Source organism: Mustela nivalis (assembly GCF_964662115.1).
Source record: "Mustela nivalis genome assembly, chromosome: 10".
NCBI lineage: Eukaryota > Metazoa > Chordata > Mammalia > Carnivora > Mustelidae > Mustela > Mustela nivalis.
In genome coordinates, this window is record NC_139029.1 from 69,960,292 (window position 1) to 69,979,411 (window position 19,120).

General features: G+C 35.5%; 1 protein-coding gene across 1 annotated transcript in view; it reads right to left on the minus strand.

The window, feature by feature from the left end:
- COL24A1 (collagen type XXIV alpha 1 chain) overlaps window positions 1-19,120 on the minus strand; it is a gene marked incomplete at its 5' end in the record, with an annotated part of 325,357 nt that overhangs the window by 28,678 nt on the left and 277,559 nt on the right. Inside the window, 4 exons of the mRNA XM_082688569.1 lie at window positions 10,119-10,154; window positions 14,395-14,448; window positions 18,403-18,465; window positions 19,035-19,088. Coding sequence (XP_082544695.1) covers window positions 10,119-10,154; window positions 14,395-14,448; window positions 18,403-18,465; window positions 19,035-19,088 — 207 coding nt within the window. The remainder of the gene's footprint in view (window positions 1-10,118; window positions 10,155-14,394; window positions 14,449-18,402; window positions 18,466-19,034; window positions 19,089-19,120) is intronic.

Genomic DNA, 19,120 nt, shown 5'->3' on the forward strand with positions numbered 1-19,120 from the left:
TTCAACTATCATACACATTCATGAACAAGCTGGATATTTACTTTCATGTTTTATTGATATTACTAGAAACTGAATTTATTCGTTTTAACAAACAATTGGAAATACAACATTTAAAAATGTTAATACTGTCTAAGTATGTTTTTCTCGTTATTCCTACCCTCCACCTTATCAGCAAAGATGAAACTTTAGTGTTCTTAGACACCTCCTTTTCCTTCAACATCCACCTATAATTTGGTTACCCAACACTGTTGAATTGACCTCCAAATCTCTCCAAAATACTACTTCTCCATCTTCACAGTGACTTAGTTTAATGTTAATTATGTGCTATAGACTGAATGTTTGTGTCATCCCCATTAATATATTAAAGCCCCAATCTCCAATGTGATGGCATTTGGAGGTAGGGTCTTTGGGAGGTAAACAGATCATGTGGAGCCCTTATGAATGGTAATGACCTAGAGAAATGTTCTCTTTACCATATTAGGATACAACAAGAAGGCAGCTATCTGCAAACCAGGAAGAAGACCCTCACTTGACATTGAACCTATCAACATCTTGATATTAGACTTCAGAGCCTCTAGAACTAAGAGAAATAATATTTGTTGTTTAAGCCACCAGTCTATGGCAATTTGTTGTAGCAGCCCTAGCTAAGGCATCACATGTTGCTTGTACTCCTAATCTGAGGTCCTGACTTTATTCTCTCTACTATGTTAATTATATTTATAAAATGGAACTCTAATCAGGTCATTATTTAGTTAAGATTATGCCATGGCTCTTTATTGTCTAGAAATTATAAACTTCCTAACAGTAATAGCTACTATTTACTGAGAACTGACTACATGCTTAGTTGTGTGCTCATTTTCTGAGAACTATATGCTAAGTTGTGTGCTATATTTCAGTTAAGAGAATGGCAACCAGCAAATACAGGTCAGAGCTAGGATAAAACTGGTCAACTGGATAAAAAAGTATATGTTCTTAATCAATGTACATCCCTGCCTCCTCTTCAAGATCTGGGCCTCACCTCTGCTTATTCACCCAAACACACCTATACTCCATATATAACCAACTACTTGTGGATCTCTGAATCTTCAAAGTTCATCACACATGCTTTCTCTTGCATGTGCTATTTCCTTGACCAGGAATGTTCTTCTTTACCTTCCCTATCTGTTTAACTCTAATCCCTCTTTTAGAGTTAAAACTCTATACCCACCTTGCTCACCCCTCCCCCACCATCTCTCTCCTGCTCAACGGAACCACTTCTGCATTCCCTAGTACATAACATGGTGGAAAATCCTTAGGAACCCTTAAGAGTGTCTTAGTCACCTTCGCACTTTCTGGAACAAGAATAGTGACTACTTTGTAGCAGGTGTGTGAAAATTGTATTGAATGAATGCATAATATTAAAATTAACTTGTATTAATTTAGAAATTAGAACAATTAAAATGTATATAATAAAATGTGAAGAGTTATGTTGACATTTTTCAAAATGAAACAACAGTAATCACTATTAAGAGAGGGTATTATGCTAAGAAAATAAGTCAATCAGAGAAATACAACTATCATATGATCTCACTGATATGAGGAATTTGAGAAACAAGACAGAGGATCATAGGGGAAGGGAGGGAAAAATGAAACAAGATGAAACCAGAGAGGAAGCCAAACCATAACAGACTCCTAATCTCAGGAAACAAACTGAGGGTTGCTGGAGGGGAGGGTGTCAGGAGGGATGGGATAACTGGGTGATGGACATTGGGGAGGGTATGTACTATGGTGAGCACTGTGAATTGTGTAAGACTGATGAATCACAGACCTGTACCCCTGAAACCAATAATACATTATATGTTAATAAAAAAAATAATAAAGTGGCTTGTGAAAAAAAAAAAAAAGAGAGAGAGAGAGAGAGAGAGAGAGAGAGAAAGAATGTCTGCTAAAGGGATACCTGGGTGGCTCACTCAGTTAAGCATCTGACTTTGGCTCAGGTCATGATCTCAGGGTCCCAGGATTGAGCCCCCCATCCAGGTCCCTGCTGAGCATGGAGTCTGCTCGTCTTTCTCCCTCTGCCCCTCCTCCTGCTTGTGCCCTCTCTCTCTTTCTCTCAAATAAATAAATAAAAATCTTAAAAAAAGAATGCTCGAAATTTCATTTATTTGATGATCAACTGAATGGTAAGACGACATTGAGTCAAATTCAGATTATGGTTAAAAGATGACAAAACACAATTTATGTTCAGATGACAAAACACAATTATTTAGATTTGAATAAAGTTGATGTTATACTTGATTTATATTAAGTATTGCTTGGAGCTATTGATTCTAAATATCCTGTGACAACTAGAGCAAACAACAGTAACTTAAAAATGATAGAGAACTCCAGTACCATGCCTGCTGGACATTTCTTGGTTTGCATGATTTATGATTACAATTTACAATAAAGAATGTATGAAACTTGTACCTCAGAAGCTGCATGATAAATTACGGAAATGTTATATTGGAGATAACCTTTAAATATATACAGGCTCAGAATGAATTTGGCTGTGTAAGTATCTCCATTCTGGAGCAACATTATAAAAAAACAGTTGACATTTCACCCCACTTAGCATATTTTGATATTTTGCAAAATATCACTGGTGGTTCAGGACAAAACATATATCTTTGACTTTGAAAGAGGAATTTATCATAAAAGGAAGAAGCTACTTCTATGCTGACTTTATTGATTTCTTTTTAGTTTGTTAACCAAAACAAGTCCAGTCATTGTAAATGTGACCAAATGAAATACTTGCAACCAAACAAGACAGGGCAAAACAACTTTAAGAAAACAACTACATTGGGGCGCCTGGGTGGCTCAGTGGGTTAAAGCCTCTGCTTTCGGCTCAGGTCATGATCCCAGGGTCCTGGGATCGAGCCCTGCATCGGGCTCTCTGCTCAGCCAGGGAGCCTGCTTCCTCCTCTCTCTCTGCCTGCCTCTCTGCCTACTTGTGATCTTTGTCTGTCAAATAAATAAAAATAAAATCTTAAAAAAAAAAAAAAAGAAAACAACTACATAGAATGATGCAATTAGCCAAGTAAAACAAAATATTATAACAATATAACATTTATTAGTTCTTTTCTATTCCTTTAGCTCACCAATAAGAAAAAGTAACTTTCTCTAGATACTATAGAAAAAAGTATTTAAAGCAGTTTATAATAGAAGCAGTTTATAATAAAACTATGATTGTCTGTGTTACTTTCCTAAAGGGAAACAAAATTAATATGAATGCTTCTAATGATAATTTGGCCATAGTCAAAGCACTACTATTGGAAATAGACACTCTTTCCATTTAATCCCAGAATTTACATTTGATCCTCCAAAGGTAACATATTTTTTCTTATTCTTTAAAAATACTGATATGTGCACATTCTTGAACTTGAATATGTTAGACTTTGCTGTAATATAAATGCAATCTTGACTTAGTTTCATAATCTTCACTTTAGGCAGGCTTAGGTATACAGAGTTTCCTTATTCTCATTTATAGATTGAGAAGCTTGCACTATAGGATGTTTAGCAGCATCCCTAGTCTCTACTTGCTAGATGCAACTAGCAACTCTCCCTTTTCCACAGTTGTGACAACTAAATATGTCTCTACATATTGCCAAATGTCTCCTGTGGTATATGTGTGGTTTGGGGCAGGGGATGGCTCCTCGTTGAGAACCACTGATTTAGAGGGTTTAATTGGGAATTTAGTAATATTAAATAAGATTTATTAGAAGTAATATGCTTATAAGGAATCAGTGAATAATAAGGCACAGAGGATAACTACAAATTAAGAACCTACTCATGTGGAATCTGCCATATAAATGGCTGAGCTACTCTTAATGTAGGTGAGAGGCATCTATCTGTCTGTCTATACCATCTTCTTATCAAGTTGCTCCTAAAGCTTATTTTCTGAGAAGCACTATAATTAATAGAAAAGTGCAATAGTTACAGGAATTGGGAGACCTGGACTGTGATCTTTTCTCTGTACCTCATTAGCTGCCTGTCCTTGAGTGAGTTGCACATTTGGATCTCAGCTATATCAACTGTAAGAAGGTTTGGTGAAGATAAATATCCTTAAGACTCACTTTAAAATTGTGATTTTTCAAACATTTTATCAATTTTCTCCTTCATATGTTGTATTTGAAGAAAGAAGGTAGTCACATGCATACAAATTGGGAATTTTATAAACATATATTTTTATCCCCAGGGGTACAGGTCTGTGAATCGCCAGGTTTACACACTTCACAGCACTCACCAAAGCACATACCCTCCCCAATGTCCATAACCCCACCCCCCTTCTCCCAACCCCCTCCCCCCAGCAACCCTCAGTTTGTTTTGTGAGATTAAAAGTCACTTATGGTTTGTCTCCCTCCCAATCCCTTCTTGTTTCATTGATTCTTCTCCTACCCACTTAAGCCCCCATGTTGCATCACCAACTTCCTCATATCAGAGAGATCATATGATAGTTGTCTTTCTCTGCTTGACTTATCGAAACAAGTTGGGAATTTTAAATTTGAAGTTTGTATGAATGTAAGGAAGTATGTCCTTGAATTAAAAGAGTTTGATAATATTTGAATGAATTATGCTATCTATGGATTTTAAAAATCATATACATATATACTTTAAGTTCTTAATTTGATAATATTTAAGAAATATTTTCCCATAACTTAGCTTTTCCTTATAAGGCATCTTCCTCACTTTCAAACTGGAGGCAAATAAGATAATTCTGCTAATCAAGAACTGTGAAGACACATGAACTTAGAGGTAGTATGTGAGAAAATGTCAATTGTATTCTTTAACATTTTATTGATTTTCATTAAATAATATGCTACAAAATGAGACAACTAATCTAAAAATTTAAATGCTGAGATTATTCTCTATTTTTTTCTACTTCTGTGGCTTTAAGCTATATGTTTCAAGTTGTGACATTTTGTTAAAACCCTTTTCAGATGATTGACACTAGGATATTATTTTTGTTATGAGTTAAAATTCTATTTTTTTTTTTACTAATTATTATTTCTGGTGATTTTTTTTTTTGCATTACTTACTTCATAAATTAATCATGTTCTGAAAGTGTTTGGTGTCTCATGGAAACCAGAAAATTTTTATAACTTTTAAAGATTAATTTGCATTAACATGATAGTTTTGAAGCAGGGGAAGAGGAGAGATTTCTACATGCTATATGCTAGGAAGCCTTCCTAGGATGTCATAAAACTCTGGCTCAGTTTAGAATATATATACCAAAGGCAGGCAGATATGGAGCACATATAAAATAGAAAGAAAAAAGTCACTCTTTAATATACAGCAATACAGAAACAACTTTCTCAGCAGTGGAGAGGACCTATTTGGGACCAATACTGGAGTTTGTAACTTTAAATTGTAGAACATAAAAGCTTCCTAGCCAGGAAACCCAAATTTATCCTAAAAGATATATATATTTCATATACTGTATAATGAGCTGTAACTTTTTTTTTTTAAGGCATTGAATAATGATTTGGTCTTAGTATAAAATGGCATAGCTTTATAAATTCTTATGCCAGCTTCATGGAAGATTTAAAAATAAGATTTATAAAGCCTGCTTGATATATTCTTATATTTCTTATTTTTTATGAAGAGTGATATATCATGTTTGTCTCAATATAATAGATCTTGGCTAATAAAAATTCATTCCAAAAATGTCCCATTTTGGGCATATGGGAGGCCCCATATTACTTGAGGTTGACCCCCTTGAGGATATATTTGGAAACATAATAATTAACTAAAAGTCTTTAGGTAGTCGGGTAGTTAAACCATTCCCTTAAAGAAAACAAACCTGCAGAAAATACTGAAAAAAATCCTAATGAGAATATCAGAAATGTTATTAAGCTTTTCCATAGGATGAAAGCAGAGTATGGTTTAAATTGTACATTCTATAAAGTTGATGCTGATGATTTCTAGGAATTAAAAGATTACTTTTTTAAAGTTCCTTAAGCCATAGTGGGATCAAAGAGAAAGAAGTGATAAAAAGATACTTAGTACTAGTTAATCAACAATAAACCCCAGGATAAACCAGTAAATTCTAATGTGCCAGTTAATCCTTTTTTCAACAGCTAATTTTATTGCCTATACTAAATACCACTCGGCTCCTCCCCCAACCTTGTGTACTAGGAGTTTTCACTTTATTTATGAAAGGAACTATGGTGATCTACAGAGCAAAAGACTAATAAGTAGTTGTCAGTAAATGCTACTTTACCAGGCATAACAGAAAATAGTTGTTGACTTTTAATTTTACAGAATAGTATTCATTTAGTTATTAATTCTTTTCTCAAATATTACCTATACATGGTAGATTCTTTTCTGGATACTGATAACCAGTGTATTAGACAAAGTTCCCTGATCTCATGTAGTTTATATTCTAGCAGAGGAGACAGAAAAATAATTTTTAATACTGCTAACTACTAGAAAGAAAACAAAACAGGATATTGTGAAAGAGAATGACCAGGAATAATGAGACTAAATGATGATGCAAGGCTTCTCGGAGATAGTATTTTAGCATAGACCTGAAGAATGAGATAAGAACCAGCCATGTGGAGAGCAGATGAAAGAATTCTCTAAGTAAAATGAAGGCAGTTCCAAAGAATAAAGAGAAGTGTGGTAGGAAGGGGAAAGGAGTTACATCATGAGTCTGGAGAGAAAAACTGGGGCTAATTCTTGTAGGGTATGGTAGATTAAAGTAAGGAATTGAGACTTTATTCTCAATGCAAGAAGGAGTCATAGGAAGAATTTAAAGAGGAGGGTGATATACTCTGGTTTACGATTTAATGGTATCACTTTAGTTGCTACAGAGAAGGAACTGTAGTAGGGAAAAGTGGAAGGAACACAAAGAAATCAGGAGACCAAGGGAGACATCAGGGCGATCTGGACAACACTGCCAGTGATGAAGAGTGGGAGACTTACATGGATTCAGAATAAGAATCAGACTTGACACGATCTCGCCTCTACTTTAAAAAACTCTTCTTTATATTCTGTACCTTTCTTTGTTCTTTTATGGGATGTCTACTTACTTTTCTTTTATTAGAATCATAAACTCTTAGAGCTGCAAGGGGCTTTAGATGTATAATTTCTAGTTCCCTACTCAGTAGAGGACTACCAGTCCAGTAACTCAGAAGGGGCTTAAGAAGGATAGTCATTAGGCTTCTACTGACAGGCATTCACTATCTTGGCAAAACTATCTTGTTTTAAAATAGTCCCCTTATTGGGGACCCTGGATGGCACCATCAGTTGAGTGGCAGATTCTTTGTTTCAGTTCAGGTTGTGATATCAGGGTCCTGAGATCGAGCCCCGCTTGGAACGCTGCTCAGAGAGCTCTGCATGGAGCTCCATGTTTCACACTCAGCATGAAGTCCGCTTGAGATTCTCCCTCTCCCACTGCCCCTCCTGTTTATGCTCTCTACCCCTCTCTCTAAAATAAGTAAATAAACCTTAAAAAAATAAAGCTGTTCCTTATTATATTAGCTTATTATTATATTGAGCTGAAATCAGCCTTAATGTTCCATCCATTTAGTTAATGGTATCTATTCTGTATAAATTATGTGCTAAGTTGTGTGACAGGCTGGAAATTAGGTTGTATTAAATATACTTCATACTCTTATGGAGCTCACTGTCTCTCAGGGAGCTAAGCACAGAAATGGAAATAAGCAATTTAAAATATATCCTGGAGAGTCACTCATATTCTACAGATTCTTCCTCTTCCTTTCAAATGTTTAAAGACAACTATCATGTCCCAACCCCTCAAATGTTTTCTAATTCATTCACTAGTAATTTCCTTTCCCGTCTCCACTCCTCCTGGGGCATATGACTTCACTGTGTGCAGTCATCCTTGCTTTCTGCTAGAGTAAGTCCCCAGAGAAAATATGAAGGGCATGCTTCTGCAAATTAAAAACATCTGTTTCGGGGTGGGCACTTGGCTGGCTCAGTCAGTAGAGCATGTATCTCTTGATCACGGGGTTGGGAGTTCAAGCCTCATGTTGGGTGTAGAGAGAACTTAAAGATAAAATCTTTTATTTTTTTTAAGATTTTATTTATTTATTTGACAGAGAGAGATCACAAGTAGGCAGAGAGGCAGGCAGAGAGAGAGAGGAGGAAGCAGGCTCCCTGCTGAGCAGAGAGCCCGATGCGGGGCTCGATCCCAGGATCCTGAGATCATGACCTGAGCCGAAGGCAGCGGCTTAACCCACTGAGCCACCCAGGCGCCCCTTAAAATTAAATACAAATTAAAACCACAATGCGATATCACCTCACACCAGTCAGAATGGCTAAAATCAACAAGTCAGGAAATGACAGATGCTGGCGAGGATGTGGAGAAAGGGGAACCCTCCTACACTGTTGGTGGGAATGCAAACTGGTGCAGCCACTCTGGAAAACAACATGGAGGTTCCTCAAAATGTTGAAAATAGAACTGCCCTATGACCCAACAATTGCACTATTGGGTATTTACCCTAAAGATACAAACGTAGTGATCCAAAGAGGCACGTGCACCCAAATGTTTATAGCAGCAATGTCCACAATAGCCAAACTATGGAAAGAACCTAGATGTCCATCAACAGATGAATGGATCAAGAAGATGTGGTATATATACACAATGCAATACTATGCAGCCATCAAAAGAAATGAAACCTTGCCATTTGTGACAACATGGATGGAACTAGAGAGTATCATGCTTAGCGAAATAAGTCAAGCAGAGAAAGACAAATATCATATGATCTCCCTGATATGAGGAAGTGGTGATGCAACATGGGGGCTTAAGTGGGTACGAGAAGAATAAATGAAAGAATCTGGGATTGGGAGGGAGACAAACCATAAGTGACTCTTAATCTCACAAAACAAACTGAGGGTTGCTGGGGGAAGGGGGTTTGGGAGAAGGGGGTGGGATTATGGACATTGGGGAGGGTATGTGCTTTGGTGAGTGCTGTGAAGTGTGTAAACCTGGTGATTCACAGACCTGTACCCCTGGGGATAAAAATATATGTTTATAAAAAATTAAAAATTATATTAAAAAAAATTAAAATCTTAAAAAAAAAATCTATTTTGATCCCTCTGGGATTCTTAGACTATCTAAAATCACTCAATTTCCCTTCTTCAGCTAATTAACATAACTGTAACTTATTTATCCTGAGCCCCAAGAATACCCTTTAGTGAAAAGAGAAAATGTCAGCTGTCAATATAATTTCATTACTTATTAAGCAATATTTTTCTGCGACCTTCAATTTTATTCTTTTTTTTTTTTTTTTTAAGATTTTATTTTATTTATTTGACAGACAGAGATTACAAGTAGGCAGAGAGGCAGGCAGAGAGAGGAGGAAGCAGGCTCCCTGCTGAGCAGAGAGCCCAATGTGGGGCTCGATCCCAGGACCCTGGGATCATGACCTGAGCCAAAAGCAGAGGCTTTAACCCACTGAGCCACCCAGGCACCCTTCAAGTTTATTCTTATTTGCCTTCTGTACTTGGTTTCACTCCATGCCTGCGCTCTGTTTAAGCTGGTACTTTAGTAAGTTCAGCAGAATCTCTGCTGGAAAAGTGGCCCCTTTACAAAATATCTTCTTTAACTGGGGGAAATGGCATCCCAGAAAAGTAGGACATAGTGCCAGCATAAGCCATATAGAGCCAGAACGTGCTATGTACCTTTTGTCCACCCTCCCACAATTGTTTCCAATTGGCTGCAAAGCTAACGATTTGCTTCTGCTTGGCACCTCTTGGGCACTGACTGGACGTAGTGGGTAAAACCCCCTACTCCCCCGCCAAGGCAACTTGGTGGTGCTCTCACTCCAGGACTGTTGTAGAAGGCTCACAAAGCAAATGCCTGATGCTCGACAAGGCAAATATGCCATTTCACACAGAGCCTGGGAAGAATTTGATTGGCAGGCTCTTAAACATGTTTGGGGGGGGCGGTACTCAGGTCCCATGACAATGTACCACTTAGATTAATTCTACTTCCTGAAAACTCTAATTTTATTTTTATTCCACAAGTATTAGAGACATAATCATGAAAAAACCCCAAACAAGGTCCTTGCTTTTATGAAGCCTAGATAACCTAGTGACAAGTGATAACATAACCAGAAATTTAAACTTACAGTTTCACCTCTAATGCCTTTTTCACCTCTGGGTCCCTACAAGAAAACCAAAAATGTTGTTTTAGTGCTACTGACAGTTATTTACCAAATGCGGTTGAGGCTATATATAGAAACACGGTAACCTCTGTTTTTGTTTTTTCTATCTAGCTAGCCTTCTTTAGCAAATTTATATAAATTCTAGTTTCCTTTCCCTAAGGTAAGCAAAGCAAAACACAAACAAAAACAAGGTATTGATTTATCACCTTGTGCACAAAGTGAGACAGGGACAACAAGCACTCAGTGAAGCTGAAACAGCAGATCTGATAATCAGATACAGAGCTATTTAGAAGGGAATTTACCAGCTTAAATTCTTCTAATATTTGTTTACCTCAGCCTTTGAAAACCTTGTTTCTAGGGTGATGTCCTCCTTTTCTTTCATTTTCTCTATTCCTCCTTCTGGGCTACATCCCACAAACTTTGGTATATTGTACACAAGAACATTCAGTTTTAATTATTTTCTAACTTTCCTTGAGATTTCCTCTTTGATCCATGGATTATTAAGAAGTACATGGTTAAATCTGCAAGTGTTTGGAGATTTTCTTATTATCTCTCCAGTTTACCAGTTTTTACTTTAATTCCATTATGGCCAGAGAACATACCTTGTGTGACTTCAGTTCTTTTAGATTTAGTAAACAATTTTTTTATGATTCAAAATATGGTCTATTTCAGTGATTTTCCATGTACACTTGAAGAGAAAGTATAGTCTGTTACTAGATGGACCTATTGTTCAAAAAATCTCTGTTAGTATTTTTGTTTTCATCCTTGTGGAAATTACATATGTATTTTTTATTTTAAAAACAAGATAGTACTACTTGTCTTTTCAGAAACCTGAATTTACACTTTCACAATATGTTATGAGTGTTTTCCACATCAATCCACATTCTTTCATACAATTATAATGTTTATTTAGTGCTTAATAAACAATAATCTTTTTACTGAATTTCCTATTAGATTATTTCTAATTTTGGTCATGCTAACATTGCAACAAATATCCTTGTACTCTATAAAAACTGTCCTCCAGAAAGTTTATTTGAGTAAGCATGCATGTCTGCACAATATGGGGGTTTATGACTTCTGACACACACCATGTACTATCATTCTTTGTTAATCTTGCAGGCTAAAATGACGATCTCATAATTTCACTATTGATCAGTTCTTCTGTGTTTCCTGATTGTTCTTAACTCCTTTTAAACTGGGATATTAACTTTCAGAAACGAATTGTTAAGATACCTTTATAGAACTTGTTTTTAATGCCCTATTCCACCTCTAGCCCGGTATTAACAATTTGGTATGTACGTTTTTTTCATACCTCTTTTCCTAAGCAAATATTGACAAATATATTTATGTATGTATGGGGTGACTGGTTATATTTTATAAAACTGATATATACTCTTCTATGCATCATATTTTTCACACTTAACAATACATCGTGAGCAGCCACAAGGCAGCTGAACTAGATATAACTGGTTGTTTTCAATAGTAGCATAGTATTCTATGAAATGGCTAGGCCACGGTTTACACACCCATTCTTCTACAAATGAACATGGGATTTCAAGTTTTGCTAATATATCCAGTACTGTGAAAAAAATTTTTGTAAACTTTGCTTAGTGTATACTGAGTGCTTAATTTCTATTGCACAAATTTCTCTAAGTGGAACTGATTGGTCAAAAGGTATATGCACTTATATTTTAACAAATATCTTTTTCCATGAGGGCTATAATTCACATTTCTACTACTTCTGTTCTCCCTATTCCCCTTCTGAGAGGTTAGATGTAATATCTTGTTATTACTTTAATTTGCATTTCTGTTACTCTAAGGAGAGCATCTTTCCAAAAAATTATTGGATTTGTTTTTCAATTTTCTATTGAGTTTTCTATCTTTTTCACACCAAATTGTAAGAGCTCTTTACACATGAAGTCTTTGTATATTTTTGCAATTGCTTTTCCCCAACCTATATTAATTTTGTTTATGGAATCTTTTCCCATTCAAAATTTAAAACATTTTAAATGAACACATATTCTGTTCTATTATATAGTTTTAGGATTTCCTTTCTTATATAAAAGGTATTCTCAACCTTAAAGCTACACTTTAGCTTTCTAAGTTTTTTAAAATAATTTAAAGTCTTAAAAAAAGGTTAAAAAAAAAGTTGGGTGAAATATGGTTCCAATTTCTTACAGCAACAGTGGGACTAAAATAATTCCATCTCCCCTGTCAGTGGTATACGAATGGGCATGTGGCTGATCAATGGACATGAGGAAAAATGCAATGGGAGACTTCTGGAAAAAAGCTTTATTTTTTTCTCAAGATAGGGCTGTAGATCAGTTTTCACTTTGGATAATTATATCTGGATTTAATTGCTGAGAAATTACAGTTATAGAAACTTCATTATGAAGCTAACACTCTGGATGACAGAGTAGAGACATGGAAAGAACCTGGTCTTGGATAACATGATTGAGTCACTAAATTAACCAAATCTGAAGCCCTTCCTAAATTAACCAAATCTGAACCCCTCTGGGCTTCCCATAATGTGATATAAATTTCCTTATTAAAACCAGTTTGATTCAGGGTTCCTATTAACTTAACAGCCACAATCATCCTGATATATCATTTTTGTTATAATTAAATTCCTATATATTCTGAGATCTAATTCTGGGCTCTAGCCTATTTACACTCATCTATTTGTTTATTCCTTTGTGCTACCATATAGTTTCATTTACAATGACTTAAAGGTAATGTTTCCTCATTCGGAAAAGCAGGAAAAGCATATCTTTCATCCCCCACCAATATTTTTTATCTCTCACAAAGTATCTGCCATTCTCAAATGCTTATTCTTTCATAGTAGACTTTTCTTAGAAGATTCTTCTTAGAATGGAAAAAATGGAACTTGGAAAATATTTGATGGGCCTGGTGAATATCATAAGGATCTTTAAGAACTAGCTATACATAAAAGTGATTTTAATTGAGCCATTTCTTTATTATCATTACCTTGACTAATTAATATTTCACATTTTTTGATAGAGGAGAATTATTCAGTAATCACAAGTATGTGTTTCTTAGCTTGCTGAAGAACCACCTACCAAAATCAGAGAATTCTCTCACTTACAATCTCCCACTTAGACTATATAGCTCTGAGTGGTAAGTGCTGAAAATCTAGAGAAATGTTGAGTTACACTTTTCATTTGCAAAATCAAAAAGTCAACAGTTTTGGTGGGAAATTTTTCCCTAATTTATCAAAGAGAACATTGTTTATACACAAAGTTCCATTTTATATATTAAGACTCCGCGTCTCTCCCTATAATGCTTTCAAAGGATTAAAAAAATATTGATTCCATGCAGGGAATACCATTTTCCTCTCCAAATCTCAATTTGTCCCTACCTACTGGGTTCTTTCTCTTGTATGTTTACACTACTATTAGTATTGTAAAACTTTCCCCTGACCACTCTGCCAACCATTATCTTATTTTTCTGTTTTATTTCATATTCAGATTTCTGAAGGTACTGGCCTCTACTAACTGTCTCAGTGTCCTCTCCAGACACAGCTTGGATGGGGGCAGAAAGAGCTGTGTAATTCACTAGCTGTACCACCTTGAATTAACTAGGTGAATCTTTGTAAATCTAATCTGTTTCCCCATGTCTTAAATAGAAATGATAATACCTATTTTAAAAGTCTGTATAGGAATTTGAGAAAAGTTATTAAATATTTATATTTACTACCTTCCTTATTGCAGTTTGTGCTTTATCTTCTACTATAATTTATTTTCTTAAAGATCACTGTTAACCACTCCTTACTTGAAACTCATCTAGCTGAACCTTGTGCTTTTCTGTTTTTCCTGGTATTCCCACAAACTATCTCTTTTCTTTATAGTGTGTGGGCACTTCCAAAGATTCGGATCTTGACTGTCTGCACTTTTTTTGTTACAATTTCTCCTTCAGAAACGGATTCTTTTTATTGCTTTAGGGATCACCTCTATACTCATGGTGCTCAGCCCCTTCTCCCCTGCTCCAGGTCTACTTTCCTTTCTCAATTCCAGTTTTCGTGTTTATCTCACTATACACACCTTCTTCAGTACACGTATAGTCTCTAAGCTCTCAGGAATCACCTTCTAGATGAAAATTTTGCCCTTGGCTTCTCAAATACCCAGAGTAATCCTTTTTGGATTGCTCTAGAAATAGGATTAAAGAGGGAAAAACGAGAATATGAAAAAGAAAAGGAAGACCTATATTGTAACAAACTTACAGTTCTACCTGTTGGACCTATTATACCTTCTTTGCCAGAGGGGCCAGTGTTTCCCTGTTGAGGTAAAAGAAAATCAGTCAGTGCAGAAATGCAGAAAAATTCTAGAAAATTTCTTGTGTAACAGTAAAATAGTCCATGTCCACATAATTCCAGTTTTTAGTAGAAAATCTAATAATATCAAAAGAAATCATAGTACTTTTGATTTGCCGTATGTGACACAATTCTATATATTATTACAGATTCCTGTCAGAAGAGTTACATCTGTGTAATTTCTAACAAACTGCTAAATCAGCAATACAATTTTTGCGTGGTGATAACCTTACCGATGCCATTTTACATGTGGGTTATTAGATAAAAAATGCAAGTACTTTACATAAAAAAGAATACATAGAATGATGAGCAAAATTTTGAATAACTTTCTTTACGGAGATTGAAGGAGATGTCTGAGTGACTTGCAGCATGGAATTGAGAGAAGGTATGGGAAAGAAACAAAGAGCATCATATATAACTAACTTCAGTTTCTCCATCTGTTAAATATGATTGTCTGTATCATAGAGCCATTTTGAGACTTAAATGTGAAAAATGATTTTGAAACTGTAAGTTGTTATTATGAAGATAACCTTGAATAAGCTCAGTCTGGTAATTCTTCCCAAACTATGTATGGAAGCTATCTTTTTTTTTAATTGAAGTGTAACTCACATACAATATCTTACTAGTTTCCGGTGTATATCACAGTGACTCAAAATTTTTATATATTATAAAATTATCCCCACATTAAGTCTAGTTACTATCTGACAGCATACAACGCTATTACAATATGACTGACTACACTTCCTATCGTACTGATTACATCCTCAGGACTTACTTATTTTATAACTGAAAGTTTGTACCTCTTAATTCTCCTCACCCATTTTTCCTTCCCCCCAACCCCTCCCCTCCTCTAGGAACCAACAGTTTGTTTCCTTATGTCTATGTATCTGCTTCAGTTTTTTTTGGCTTGTTTTATTTTTTAGATTCTACACGTAAATAAGATCATGCTGTATCTTCCTTTCTCTGTCTGACTCACTATGTCTTTATGAATACAAAATACCTTTTGTAGTTATTTTCCCTCAACCTCTACTCCCACTCCCATTTGCAGCAAATTTCAGTCTTTCTGGCTTATGCTTAACCTGAATTCTTAAATGTAGGTATCTGATAGGCTTTCTCTTTATCCGACTCCTGCCATGGTACAGAAAATACTAGCAATTGAGCTCATTATGTCATAAAGTCTATTCACAGATAGCTTATAATGAGAGAAATTAGCTGGTACTATAAAAGTAAATCTAATGGAATCACTTTTAAAAACAAAGACTGACTTTAAGTGGTAATTTGTAAATATGGTCCCCAAATCTCAAAGATCTACAACCAAATCAAGACATAGAATACTACATCAAAAACTAATGATGTACTGTATGGTGACGAACATAACACGATAAAAAAAAAAGAGAGTTGATTCATAAACTAATCAAATTTAAGCCCTAGATTGGTTTATCACTGAAAAAAAAGTCAACAAAGCTTTAATTTAATGAACTGGCCCATGATCTGACTCTAAAATAGTGATTTGTTAAAAGAACGGAGAGGTATACATGAACTCTAGAAAATGGTAGACCAAACAGCAAAAAACAGTGTCTATGCTTATCTAAATGTGTCTGAAAGACAAGGTGTTATGATTTTATTTATTTTATACTTATATATTTTTATATATTTTATATTTATATATATTTATATATTTTATATTTTTAGAGAGGGAGAGAGAGACAGTGGAGAAGGGGCAGAGGAGGGCGAGGGATAATCTTAAGCCAGCTCCATGCCCAGCATGGAGCATGAGGCAGGGCTCCATCTCACAATGCTAACAACATGACCTAAGCTGAAACCAAGAGTCAGACACTTAATTGACTAAGTCACCCAGGTGACCCTGATGATTTTAATGGTTGGTTCAGTTAACTACACAACAACATCTTTGAAATGAAGAAAAATTAATCCAGATTTCCTACTTCAATTAATTTATTTAATCATCTAGTATTTATTGATTTATTGATTGTTGAGCAAGAACTAGTTACTAGACCACTTAATATCCATTCTATATTCTAATTATATACCTCATAATGTATTATTTGGCCAGTCAGCTGTGGATTCAGATTTTGGCTCTTTCTACTTACTAGCCAGGTATGGCCTTGAGCAAATTACCTTTCAGAGACTTAGTTTCCCCATCTGAAAAATGGGGATGATGGCATCTCTCACAGGATTTTTATCAGGATTAAATGAGAGAAGGGACACAGACTGAACACTGGTAATAATAGTTTTTTTTGCTAAGTTATTAGCCTATCATGACTTTTCACTTGAATTTATAATGACTCAGTAAAAGATATTGCAATTATAAATTAATATTCATGAGCAGTTACCAGAACTTTATTATTGGTGAACTGATAAAATTTCTGGAGCTGCAAAGCAGGATAGCACTCAGACCCTGGCCTACAGAAGAAACCCAGCGCCTAGTAAGATTCTGCTTAGGACAGATGTTAGGCAGGCAGCCAAATATCAAGAAAGGACTAATTAATTGAGAAAGCTTAATAAAACTACAATGAAGGGATTTAATTAGTAGGGAACTTAATATATGTAAGAACTTAAAAGCAGTATTTATTAGAGAGGAGGTGTTCCACATATAACTCACCTGCGCATAATCAAGAATTGGGGCTCATATAAAAGCACCAACTTTCCACGGTTCTTCAGAAATCATAAAAATAACTAATAAATTTGCACCTGAAGAAATGTTGAGGTGGGTCTTTAAACATATCTCAGGGTAACATTGCCCTTTGTGTTACTGAAAATAATTTATTGTAAGAGTTGGAGAAGAAGTGTAGGATTTCAAAAATTTGACTGTTCATTTAATATTTTGCACAAGACACTGATTTTCAGCTGTAAAGTTCTTCGAGATTCTTTTCTCCTGCTTCTGGACCACTTTCCTTTTTCTCTTTGCTGTCTCCACCTTTGTCCCTGTAGTCGCTATTACTCAAGGGGGTGCAACTGCTACAGTCAAACCACTGTTCGACATTTTATCGCTTTTTTTTTCTCCCAGTTTTACAGATCATCTCATCAATCAGGAGACTGGTTAATGAAAGCAAAAACAAAACAAAAAGCAAAATAAAACAAAACAAAAAACCAAAAACCAGTAACTGCTGATGGCTTATCTATCCCTACTTATTATATTTGCTACACTTTGCAATTCTAAGTACTAAATAGCTAATGGAATTCTTCAGACACCAACCTTTGTAACTCTTTAAGCAGTTCCTCATCACTCTCCAGGGATAGCTACCCCTGAGTTGGGAAAACATAGCTATTGGGAAATATTTTTCAAAGTGTGGTGTGAGGAGTTCTGGTCCTAGACAAGCCTCCTCCAAGTGGTGCATGGGGGTGGTCTCTGGTCTCTGGTTGCATTAATGCATATAACACGAAACTGCTTTATGTTTTTGTTCCTAATGTGAGTCAATAAATACATTATTCAGTATCAACATTAATTCTGATATGTATTTTCTAAACTAAGAACAGGGAAGATGGGTGGTCTCTAGGGTCTTTTGCTCAAATTAATATATGAAGTGAAAAAGGCTAAGAACATTTGCATGGGATCTACTGAATTTCTATCTTTTTTTTTTTTTTTAAGATTTTATTTATTTATTTGACAGACAGAGATCACAAGTAGGCAGAGAGGCAGGCAGAAATGGGGGGGGCAGGATCCCTGCTGAGCAGAGAGCCTGATGCGGGGCTCTATCCCAGAACCCTGGGATCACGACCTGAGCCGAAGGCAGAGGCTTTAACCCACTGACCCACACAGGCGCCCTTGAGTTTCTATCTTTAAAGTAATTTTATTAAGTTCTTAATTTGGAGTATATTAATTTTAGAATTCTTAACGCTAATTCCTAAAATAAGCAAAGAATCACAATCTCCCGGCAAGTAGAATGACTTTACACTTACTCTCTGTCCAATAGGACCTTTAGGACCTGATATTCCAACAATGCCAGCATCTCCCTCAGGACCCTAAAAATAGAATAAAAATAAAAAGTCAAAATCTTTCGTTCTATATGAACATTTTACAAGTGAAGTAATCTTATAATAATCTATTGAGTTGATTCTTAAAAAATGGAACGTTAATTAAACGGCTAGTTAATGATGTTCATGCTGAAGTACTATGGAGGAATTGTTCTGAACTATGCAAGTTACTTTGAAGTGTGCCAAAATGAATTCAGAGAGGGAGAGGGGGTTAGATAAGAGTCACAATAAAGCAAGTCAAGTAAAAAGTTATGGTGGAACCTAGGTAAGAGGTATATGGATTTTTACTCATTCTCTCAACTTTGCTGTATTTTCAAAATAAAATGCTTGTGAAAATGGAATGTGAGGGGACAGAGGTGAGTTACTCTTAAAATTGGTAGGAAAATATATACCTATGTAAAATTTTATATTAATATTCAATTTCAAAATTCAAATATGTAACTCTACGAACGGAAATTTTGCAGATTAGGAAATAGGTTGTCAAAGACTCAAGTCAGAGACTAAATACTGGTATTTCGACATCTTTCTGATGAATAGCAGAAAATGTGTAAACATACTCTGGGGCCTGGGAATCCTTGGAAACCTGTCAAACCTTGAACACCATGTTCTCCCTGCAATGTGAATGGATAGGATAATCATTATT